This window comes from Petromyzon marinus, chromosome 61 (assembly GCF_048934315.1).
Source record: "Petromyzon marinus isolate PM22_M1 ecotype Great Lakes invasive population chromosome 61, UKy_Petmar_22M1.pri1.0, whole genome shotgun sequence".
NCBI classification, from domain to species: Eukaryota; Metazoa; Chordata; class Hyperoartia; order Petromyzontiformes; family Petromyzontidae; genus Petromyzon; species Petromyzon marinus.
Window position 1 is genome coordinate 11,723,757 of NC_133727.1, and position 12,088 is coordinate 11,735,844.

Consider the following 12,088-nt stretch of genomic DNA (forward strand, 5'->3'; position numbering starts at 1 on the left):
GCTGTGTTGTAGGATAGCAGCACACCGCTGTTGTAGGATAGCAGCACACCGCTGTGTTGTAGGATAGCAGCACACCGCTGTGTTGTAGGATAGCAGCACACCACTGTGTTGTAGGATACCAGCACACCGCTGATGTAGGATAGCAGCACACCACACCGCTGATGTAGGATAGCAGCACACCGCTGCTGTAGGAGTGTGGCCTACACAATGTGGGGTCGACTTCAGGAGCAACATTGTGGACGTGGCAGTTTCTCGTCCGACTGTTGAGGATTCACGAGGATAAACTCCTCGAGTGTCAAAGTGTCGTGCACGCTCTCGACCGTTCCAGTACGCCGTCATCCGTGGATTTTAAAATACAAAAGTGTTTAACTAATTAAAAAGATCATGGCAATAAAACAGCAGGTGTTAAGATGTTCAAACACCAAATAGATCGAGTCTGCATTAACCACGCACAGTAACTGTTGTGAACATGCAAACAAAACATGCTCTGATAATAATAAATCCATTGTTGGTTGGCCTCCACCAGAAACGGCCTTCTTTATGGCCTAGCCCCACACCTCGTTCTGTACAAGACGCAGAGAGGGCAAGGAGGCGTCCATTCCCACGTCGCGCTTTCATCCCAACATGTGCTCTGTGGCGCTTACCACAGAGCCCATTTTAACACCATCGGCCCATCGGCCAGAGCGGAAAATTGGTCCCACCAAGGGAAGCATCACATTTGGAGCAGCACCTACGGCGAATACCAGTTAATTACAATCGCCCACTCATTTCAAAAGTGTATCCCATCATTCACTCTCAGTGGCCACAGTTAAGTGAAATGCAACCACTGCAGTTATGCCGCCTCGGGCGGTAACCTGAATTTAGATGTCTGGTCTGGACTCGCCGACGATCAGTCATGAAACAAGCTGGGCCCTATGGAGAGCAGATGCTTTTAAAACAAGTCTCATGAAACTGAGCAAGCAGATTCACGTTCAGGATTCCCTGCTCTGAAAGACGCATCAGTGTGCACATGACAATGCCACACAATTCGTAACTCCGCTCGTACGCATAACGCACTGAATTATTGTAACGGCGATTCGGGCTTTATTTCACCCGGTAAGGCCCCAAATAAGCCATGCAGCTCGTGCACGAAGACGGCTACAACCCAGGACCGTCGGCAGTGGAGACCGTGACAGGACATCGAAGGGTGGCAATGCCTTTGGCATCGCAGTGCAAAATTATACAATTAGATTGTTTTATTGAATGGCTCTCCAGTTTGGATGATGCTAAGGTGACAGCATCCCCAGTCCCATCCCATCCCGACGCCACGCCGCTTGTGAGCCGAGCGAGGGGGTGGTGGTGCGGCCCACGTGAGGATGCGGGGCCACGTGGGATGCGGGGCCACCAGGGTCTTCACGGCGTGCAGGAACACCTCCAGTCGGGTAACGCGACCGTTACTCACACCACCTACTGGCGGCGGGGCCTCCACTTCAGGAACGTCTTAGAGACCCCCCCCCCCCCCAAGTGGAGGCCCTTTAACCAGCAGTGGGAGAGGGGGTCTAGAGAGCCTTCCCAGGCGTCTTGATGAGAGTTACCCACACTCTATCCCACCACACACGAACTGCTGATTGACTGTGGCTCACTCCGTTATCTCCACCGCCGCTTCCCTCTTCTCACCGCAGTCGTCCGTTTTGCGATCGGTTGAAACTATACGTGGCCGCGATTCACGCATTTGTCGCGGGAGCATCCTCATCAGAGCTGTCCGTCAATGGATGGAAGAGGTCACACGAGGCTTATTCATAATCCCTTCACATTCACTGCATCTTAAATGCGTTTATTCAGAACGATATAAAGGTTTGCATTTCCATCATGGTTTGGGAGTCGGATACATAATTATCAGTCGCAGTTCACTATTTTATCGATTTGACAATGTTATCAGCATTGATTTGATCAAATATATGCGTGTGCGGTGGTGGACATGGGCTGGACTCGGGACCTCTGGTGTGCCCCGTGTCGCAAACACTTTGTACCCTTTACGTGGAGCGGCAGACACGTGGCGAGGGAGACGCCCTGCCTGTTTCTCTTACTCCCTGCCTGTTTCTCTTACTCCCTGCCTGTTTCTCTTACTCCCTGCCTGTTTATCCGACTCTCCGCGTTCCCCACAACGACGCTGTGGATGAGTCCACGCCACACGATCTGCCTCTGGGCGCTGCCCAGCGTGAGAGCGATCCCCTGCTGCTGCAAACGCTGATGAATCCAGTAGCCGTGCTGGTTATATCACTCCGCCGCAGCCGCCGCCACGTGCCGGCCGCTTCACGGCGGACGTTATCTCCGTGGCGTCATTCGCAAGAGGAGGCCATCGTGCGCCTCCGAAATTTTTCCGAATTCGAAAATGACCCCCGCAGGTCACTCCACCGGGACTCGGACACCCACAGTGGCGACCATCGCCACTCACGGCGGCAGACCAACGCCCCGGGTCAGTCTTGCGAATGAGACTCGTCCCGGTCTCTCGAGTCGTCGCTCGCGTGGGTTAAACAACATGCCTTTGAACTTTTCCGAAGCCAATACAATTTTCCCTGCAAAGGTAGAACCGATACAATAGCATCTTGAGATGCAACTATATTTTGACGCTAGATAAATACTAATGCATTGTATAACTTAATAGTTACAGATGTACATTCCACCTCGCAATGTACAGGGCGAACCATTCATAGCTACCCCACTTAAAATAGGGAGAAATTAGAGAACGCAGCATTTCACTTCCAATCCTTCACACATCTTGCACCAATTTTAAGGCAACTCGTTAAATCTCTTAACACTCTCCTCTGTGAGATACTGTGTCTTCGCTCTCACAATATTCAATTGGCTGTTGAGAAGAGAGCCATTGAAAATCAATGAGGTATATATAAATGGATCACCATGTGTTACTGCTTGGCTAGTGTTTATTTCAGTTTTCCCTGCATTTAAAATTCATCCCTTTTTAGTGACTTCGCAACTGAAGATCGAGCACCACCACGAACACGGCCGCGGAAACCGATGCCCTGCATCGTGGCTTACAGGGAGATGTGACCCGACACGGACTCAAAGCATACAAACAAAAAACCCGACATTGTAAAGCAGACTCGTGTACTCGCCGATAAACATCCTGGGGCGCGAGTACAAATGCTCGGATCAGCGGCACAGCTGTTGGGTGGTGAGCAGGCGGTGCAACTGCACAGGAGATTGGATTCGGGCGGGGCGGGTGCTCATTTCGTTCCCTGTGTGAGAACCCTTGCCAGCCGCACTGCGCCACTGCCTCAGATGCTCAGTGTGTTCTCCGACTCGTAAGAAAAGGAAAAGGTGCAGGTCTGCGGTTGCTCGCTCGCACCACTGTTGGCGGAAACGCCTCCGCCGGAGGAAGAACTTGGCAGACTCTGCCACGCCGACCAGTGTGGACTAAAGTGTGCAGCACCCACACTTTACCCCACCGCACGCAACCCGCCAATCAATGTTTATAGTCGGCGAGGGTCCTGATGTATAATTTCAGTTCGTGTTACCATCTTGTGCTCCTGCTCAGGCATTTTCCCTTTCCAAACTTTGCATTAGTCATCTCCACAACCGCGACACCGGGAGTGAAATCTTTCCCACCACGCAGGAAGGAAGGAGTGCGTCGCTACAATTCGCGTAGCGAGTTAACTTCGCATGCACGCACGGCCGCAAGGCCCCTGGCAGAATACCAAGGCATGTCGCGGCTCGCGGATGGAGCCGGGAGTTAAAGCACCTCCCGAAGACGGCTCTGAAACGAGCTTCCACAGCACTGCGGGCCAGGCACGCTGCCCGGCACGAGTTCGGGCCTAACCGTCGGTTGCCGAAGGAGCTCTCGGCACGTGGAGCGAAAGGTCGCGGACACATCGGAGAGCAGTGCGGTGCAACCAGGAAAACCGTGCGCGTTGAATACGGTGACGTCTGTGGGGCCCGAAAGCCTAAGAGAGCCGAGACAACACACTGACTTTAGAGAACAAGAACCACATCTCGGGGCTGGAAGGCATCAACAAAGGACGTAGAGGCTCGTGTCCTGCGTAACCGTACGCGGTCTAAGTGCACATACGTGGCGTGACAAACGCCACCAACAAAATGGGAATAAAATAAGACTATGGTTTGTCAGTAAGATGAAGGCATGAGCTGAAATAAAGTATTATTAACGGGTTTTTTTTTCATTTTGTAGCTAACATTAACGCTTCTAGAGCAACGAGATGTTACAATACGTGTGGCAGAATGTCTTCAGAAATAACGCGGACTCACACCTATCAACCCACACAGCTACCACCACCATTACCACCACGCCTACGATTGCCTCCCGGTGCCCAGTAGGGATCGGCGCAAGTCTCCTGGTCCTGGCGCACAGAGCGACATGCACGCCGATACGGGAACCAACTTCTTTTGCCACGCGTGGGTTTCGCTCTTTCAAACTCCAGTTTTGACACAAAAGTGATTAAGTGAATTATTACATCGCAGATGTTCGCACCAGTGGGCATGTTAAAAAAACCCAAGCAGTGGAGGGAATTGAACCTTAACATATATGTAGATGGGCTCGTTAAGCCATCGTGATGATGATAAAGACTACACAGCCCACTTTGTCTAACACGAGGTCCAGTCAAAGAGCTCATGGAATTATGGTTTATCATTTATTTACGCTTGTATACCCAGGAGAGCCTCAGTAAGTCTCAGGTCTCTTTTCCAGGAGGGTCCCTGCCAGGTTTTCACAGTAGGGGGCGATGCTGCTGCTGTGTGATCCCTGATGAGTAATTTGCAGGACATTTTGTCACTTTGGGATGTTTGGACCAACAGCCGTTACAATTAATGTTGGGTGCTATAGCCATGGGAGGAAACCAGAGAACCCGGAGGAAGCCCATGCAGAAGAGGGGAGGACATACAAGCTCCACACAGGCAGGAGCCCGAGTCGGCAATCGAACCCAGGCTCTTGCTGCTGCGCTTTGTGTTAAAACTGTGTTAAAATTAACCCCACAGCCAATTGTTTTATAATTTCCCCCAGGTAGTATGCAAACAGAGTGGCGCGTCCTGAGATGAAGAAACCACTCGGACCTCTCAAGGAGCAGCGCGACCTCTTTTGTGAGAAAATGGCCCACGGAAGCGGATGTCAGAGAACTACCTCGGAGCTTCCTTCAAGCGACCTCCGGTCCATACGCTATGAGAATGGCGCCCCCCCCACCCCCGTCGCAAGACAATCAAACTGATATTTTAATTCTCAGAGCTGGAATCCGGCCCAATTCGAGCGCAGGACGAAATGTGGCCAGGCTTTGTTTGTGTGCGGTCGCTGGTGAGCGGGCTGCCACCATCATCAACTCACTGTGCTTGAGATCCCAGTTGAGCTAACCGGCATTCACCAACGCTAAAATTACAGTGGATGTAATAAACCGATCAGGTGGCCTTATTGACCTGACCTCGTATCTACGTGCAAGTCGATGATATTTAGGGTGTGTTAAGAGCACTCGACAAATTATTTGAATATCGCTGCATAAACATGGGGGAATAAAAATTATTGGAGGTGCGCGATTTCCAAACCTTTAAACCCAACGCGTGCGCTCGTTGCCGCGAGCATGCTCCGTGCCCGTAATTGTCACGCTGTAAAATATTACCAGACACCCGGACGCTACACCCTCCCGATGGTACGACGCATATTGACCATTTGCCGTCACGATTCGCGAGACGCAAAAAAATACTCGATATTTTGTTTTCACCTTGTTTGTATTGTCCGTCTCGTAGGCTTTGTCTTGATCATTCGAGATTTGAAGTTTTCGTGACTGCAAGGATCCATACTCTTTGGTTCTTTCGGTAAAGTCACGTAGGTAGAAAAATAAAATAAAAATAAGAGATAAAAATAGAAATGAAAATAAATAAACAAAAGTTAATTAAATCGCGACGTTTCGATTGCAACACAAGCAATCATCATCAGGTGTGAAAACCACTTTAGTAAAATTTTCTAGCTGTGATTTTCACACCTGATGATGATTGCTTGTGTTGCAATCGAAACGTCGCGATTTAATTTACTTTTATTTATTTTTCTATATTTTTTTATCTCTTATTTTTATTAAATTTTTTACCTATGTGACTTTACCGAAAGAACCAAGGAGTTTGTCTTGTTCGTATGCTAGTAAATCATCACCACCACCACACCGCCGTTGGCCAGGCTCAACCCATAGCTGGATGAAGGCCCGTCCCCACCACCCAAAAGTCTCCGCCATATCCTTACGGTTTCGCGAATAAACAGCCCACCTAGCACTCCGTGACGCGAGTGGACTTCGCCGCTACATCTCCCCCCCCCCCACCCCGTGGACGTACTTTGGGACATGCCCGTCCCTTCACAATGAAGCATACATTCGTATAATAATTTGAGCAAAATGTGCATACGTCGTAAAGATCCTCAAGGCGGCGTTGCACACGCCAACCGGTGACGCCGAGACGCTGGAGAGGGCAACAATGGCGGTGGCGGCGGCGGCGGCAGTGATAAATAACGAAGCGGGTTAGTTACTGCGACGCTGCGGCCTGCCCGAGAGTGCCCGGGCATGCGGTTAGCTCGGGACAATCGTGACGCACTTGGCACGGCTGTCAAGGTCACACATGCCCCCCACCCCCACCGTCAGGGTTACTGCAGTTTTCAAGTAGAATACAAACCCCCCCCCCCCCCGCCATGTCTTTCATATATTAATATAAACAATATTTAGGTTTTCTTTACAGTTTAAAAAAAATTACGTGCACTAAACTATACAGTTGCCTAAAATATATAACAGAAACAACGCGCCCCACATTCAATTAACACCTCATTTCTTTTGTCGATTAAATCAAGCAGCTGACATTTCAATTATTTTCATTAAAATTATTCGTAAAAAATTCTAATTTGTAAAAAAAAAAACAAAGTGAACTCAGAAAGGTTTAGCGTCAGTGTAGAACACTGCACCGAGAATCAAAGACACAACTCAAGCCACAATATATAAAAATGAAATATATCACCTTCTGGGTTCTTTCTTTACCGAAAGAACCCAGAAGGTGAATCCCTGCAGTCACGAAAGCTTTAAATCGAGAAATATATCACGTCATAAAATGAGCTGAAAAAAAACATTGGTATCATTTCAGAAAAAAATTGTAGTGTCAGAACAAATGTGCACGGAAATGCATTGTAAACCGAACATTTGTGTTTCTTACAAATCAACAAACGCCAACACCGGCGTGGGCGAACTTCCCTTGAACGCTGCCGAGCCGACGCCTTCCGGACGACGTGGACGTTGGTCGGCGCGCGTTTACGACTTTGTGCCAAAGCTGCAATGCTCAAAGCGGCAACCAGCGTCGTCGCGCGCCCATTGTCGCCCGCAGGGCACGTCGAAAGGTGGCGGTGGTTCAACTATACGGCAATGTCAACGGCCTTCTCCCACGCAGAGAGGCGATGAGGGATCCTTTGGCACGATTCTTGACCGCAAAGGAAAAACAATTTTCTGACGGCACGAGAAAAATAAAACCAGATTTGTGGAAGCTTACACCGCTACCCCCTGTAGTGTGCAAGAGAGAGGGGCAGGAAGGAGGGGTGGGTACCCTTGACGTGTGTCGAATGCTCCGATTCGTTTATGTTTGCTCTAAATGTTCCATTCTCGTCACTCACCGTGTTTTATAAATCACTGCCGGCGGTGCCGCATAGCGCTCTGGATATATACCATGCATGTCCATCCGTAGGGTGCAGTTCTGCGGTCCCGCATCTCTCGGGCGGATACCGACAAGAGAGAAGCGCCGCCCGTAGGCAAGTGGAACATTTCCCGCACGTCGCGTTCACCGTGCCGGAACAAGTCGAGCCGTGCTCGGAGCACGCAAAATTCCCTTTGCTGGTGGTGGCGCCTGCGGACGCGTGCCCCGCAGCGAGCGCCCGGTTGGGCTAATAGGGAACTCCGGTCAAGAGCAGGAGCGGGAGGTTCACAGCGGCAGCTTAGGGCCGCGGCACAACCGCCGCTCGGCCCGGCGCTCTCCCCGACTTCTCCAGGCCGGTACGGCGGCTACCGCTGCTACAACTTCGGTGGTTCGGCAGCAGCAGCGGTACCACTCCGGCGGCGGCGGCGGCGGCGGCGGCTTCGCGGCAGCTAGACGAGGCCGGCGCTCTTCCCGGCTCGGCCAGGTGCTTCCGTCGGCGACAGGCTGCACTGTTACTCCTCGTCGAGGGAGAGCTGCGATGACACGGCGTGCTCCTGCGCCACGGCCGCCAGCTCTTTGAGGAACTCGGCGTAGACGACGGCGCAGTAAACGGCGTTCTTGACGCGCAGCGCCTCGCTCTGCTGCTCGGCGATGTTGCGGAACGGCGACGAGGAGGAGAGCGGCGCCGCCGCCCGCTGTCCCAGCCGCACGTGCTGCAGCGCGTGCTGCGCCGCCTGTCGCGCGCGACTCGGGCTGTTGGCGTGCCGCAGCAGCAGCTCGCCCAGAGAGGGCTTCCGGCTCTTTGCTGCACGGGGGGAGGGGAGGGGAGGGTCTGAGCGTTTCTTATCGTGCACTCTCACGAGTCCAGTCCGTTAGGAATTGCGCACTAATCATGCGTAGTAAAGCTCTTGGAAACAACACTGTTTTAAGTCTCTTGCAAAACTGGCTCAACCTCAGGGATGGATGCCGAACGCGAGCCGGTAACTCGATCCAGGTCTGTGTAACTCATTCCTGTGGCAGGTGAACAGGAAAATTAAGACGTATCCAACAAGAATACTTTCATAATTTATGCGCAGATAGAGTTATCCTTGCCAACCACGAATTTACCAACCACGAGATTTGAGTATACATGCATGTACTTCTGTATGCCTGTTTAACACGTAGGCTTTCACGACAAATATCCATAAGAGGTTTTTGGGTTAGATCGCGTGAATATGAAGGTGTCCACCCGACAGAGCCAATTTGTCATGTAAACAGATTTCGTGACTCGTATAGCACACCGGTGTGTTAGAGAATAAATCCACAATTCAGGTACGACGTTTCGCCAGTAATTACAAGTAGTATGATCAGGTGACAGCCAGATTTGTGGAGAAATGTATGTACATTTGGTCTTGTAAATCTTACTGTGTGTGCACAGAAATCGCAGTATCTGTTTTTGTCTGCTTACAGTTAAGGAGGATTTCTCCACATATCTGGCTGTCGCCTGGCTCTGTAGCTACCCACTCCTCTCTCTCAATAAGGAGACACCACTGGCTCTGTAGCTACCCACTCCTCTCTCTTAATAAGGAGACACCACTGGCTCTGTAGCTACCCACTCCTCTCTCTCTCAATAAGGAGACACCACTGGCTCTGTAGCTACCCACTCCTCTCTCTTAATAAGGAGACACCACTGGCTCTGTAGCTACCCACTCCTCTCTCTTAATAAGGAGACACCACTGGCTCTGTAGCTACCCACTCCGCTCTCTCAATAAGGAGACACCACTGGCTCTGTAGCTACCCACTCCTCTCTCTCTCAATAAGGAGACACCACTGGCTCTGTAGCTACCCACTCCTCTCTCTCTCAATAAGGAGACACCACTGGCTCTGTAGCTACCCACTCCTCTCTCTTAATAAGGAGACACCACTGGCTCTGTAGCTACCCACTCCTCTCTCTCTCAATAAGGAGACACCACTGGCTCTGTAGCTACCCACTCCTCTCTCTCTCAATAAGGAGACACCACTGGCTCTGTAGCTACCCACTCCTCTCTCTTAATAAGGAGACACCACTGGCTCTGTAGCTACCCACTCCTCTCTCTCAATAAGGAGACACCACTGGCTCTGTAGCTACCCACTCCTCTCTCTCTCTCAATAAGGAGACACCACTGGCTCTGTAGCTACCCACTCCTCTCTCTCTCTCAATAAGGAGACACCACTGGCTCTGTAGCTACCCACTCCTCTCTCTCTCAATAAGGAGACACCACTGGCTCTGTAGCTACCCACTCCTCTCTCTTAATAAGGAGGCACCACTGGCTCTGTAGCTACCCACTCCTCTCTCTCTCAATAAGGAGACACCACTGGCTCTGTAGCTACCCACTCCTCTCTCTCAATAAGGAGACACCACTGGCTCTGTAGCTACCTACTCCTCTCTCTCTCTCAATAAGGAGACACCACTGGCTCTGTAGCTACCCACTCCTCTCTCTCTCTCAATAAGGAGACACCACTGGCTCTGTAGCTACCCACTCCTCTCTCTCTCAATAAGGAGACACCACTGGCTCTGTAACTACCCACTCCTCTCTCTCTCAATAAGGAGACACCACTGGCTCTGTAGCTACCCACTCCTCTCTCTTAATAAGGAGACACCACTGGCTCTGTAGCTACCCACTCCTCTCTCTCAATAAGGAGACACCACTGGCTCTGTAGCTACCCACTCCTCTCTCTCAATAAGGAGACACCACTGGCTCTGTAGCTACCCACTCCTCTCTCTCTTTCCACGTTGCTACCTCTGCCAGCGGTCACATTCACGCTCACAAAATAATTGTATATTTAATTTCGTGATTTGTGTATTACCGTGTTTTGCTTAAATATGACATACTGTACTCGCGTGCCACTAAACGTGGTAATTTTTTTAATTTTTAATAAATTCATTAAAATGTTAAGTACGGCCCCTTAGTGTAGTGATAAAAGTGCCTCACTATCATCATCATCAAAGTTAAATGTAATTTAATTCACCGTATCTTTCATAATTAAACATGTCTTGAATGTTGCGGACAATCTCGAGCGTGTTTGTTGGTAAAAAAAATTGTGAACGTAAGAAATATTTACATGGGATTTTTATCGGTTCAGTCACGACCTCGGTCTCCCCCTCACCCTATCATCCCCAAAAGGTCCAAAGTTTACCAGCCGCGAATTTACCAACCATGAGGGTTTTCTGGATCGTAACACTTGCGGTTAGCAAGGGACTACCGTGTATCACACGCATATTCCCGGGGGTGTCGAGGGAAGGCCATACCCTGGATTGCCAGAAGGCAGTACAGCAAATGTTGACTCCTGCTGTTCCGTCTGTATGGGATCGAGCGTTGCCCCCACAAATGCGTGGGTTTTCTCCAAGCGCTCCGGTTTCCGCCCACATGTAAACACTCATTAATTGTCCAATGACACCGCTGGAGCTTGGGCAATTGCTGGCACCGGCTCCTCACCCCACGGCCGCCACTGCTGCTGCAGCTGCAGCTCCTCCACGCGCAGCGTAACAAGCTGATATTATTATTCATTATTGTACAAAGTAATGTCAGCTGACCTGTGTTTTGTTTGTCTCCGCGACGACGCGAGCGATGACTTTAAGCCGACCGAGCCGAGTAACTCCGACGTGGGCTCAGCGCTCCGCCGTGGTGGCTGCGGCGTCTCTGCGCCCAACCTCGTTGCCGATCCGTCTCCCCCCTTGCACCCGGCCACTGGAATCAACTCTCCCTGCACATCCCCAGCAGTGCCCCTCCTCTACCTCCTCCGTTTCGCCTCTTAAAGCCTCACCACCTCCTCTCCATCAACCATTCCCTTCATCTTCCCTCCCCTCACCCCTCCACTCCGTCCCGTCCCTCCCCTGCAGCCCTTCCGTGATCCCCACGTGCCCTCTGTTACGGACGCTCATTCCTCGGACCTTGCGCACTGTGCCCTTGCCATCTCAATCGCTCCATTTTTGTAACCGCTTTTAAACTCTGTTATAGAGCGCCTTCAGCTAAGACGCTCGACAAACATAAAGTAAGATGAGTATCGCTCCACCGAGCCACCTCCTCCCCGCCCGACAGGCGGCGGCGCTCACAGCAGCAGCAGCAGCAGCCTCACCGAGTTGTTCGGCGCGGCTGAGGGCCGGGACGAAGAGCGGGGAGTCGACGGCGCCGCTCTGGCCGCGCGTGATCAGGTACTGCCACGCTCGCACCACCATCGGCGGGAAGTCGTCGTAGCCCGCCGCAAACGCTTCGATCCGGTTCTTCACCGTGCCCAGCACCTGCACGCGCCCAGCCCCGGCGACAGCGCGCATGTGTATATATATATACCATCGGACCTTTTGCCAGTATCAAAAAGGACAGTACGGGGCCTAGTAGGTGGCCGCAAATAATGATTGCAGCGATGAGGACAGGCAGGGTCAAGTGAGGTAACTGGGTGAGGAGTCACCGCGGGGGGAGGG

At 51.4% G+C, this 12,088-nt stretch overlaps 1 protein-coding gene across 7 annotated transcripts in view; it reads right to left on the reverse strand.

Annotated features, from left to right (window-relative positions):
* Positions 1-1,786: 1,786 nt before the first annotated feature.
* Positions 1,787-12,088, reverse strand: part of FHIP1B (FHF complex subunit HOOK interacting protein 1B) — a 48,118-nt gene continuing 37,816 nt past the window's right edge. For all 7 annotated transcript variants that reach the window (XM_076053570.1, XM_076053569.1, XM_076053567.1 and 4 more), the window contains 2 exons: positions 11,746-11,908; positions 1,787-8,455 (listed from right to left, as the gene is read on the reverse strand). In XM_076053570.1, the coding sequence (XP_075909685.1) occupies positions 8,163-8,455; positions 11,746-11,908 (456 nt within the window). In that variant the 3' untranslated portion in view covers positions 1,787-8,162. The remainder of the gene's footprint in view (positions 8,456-11,745; positions 11,909-12,088) is intronic.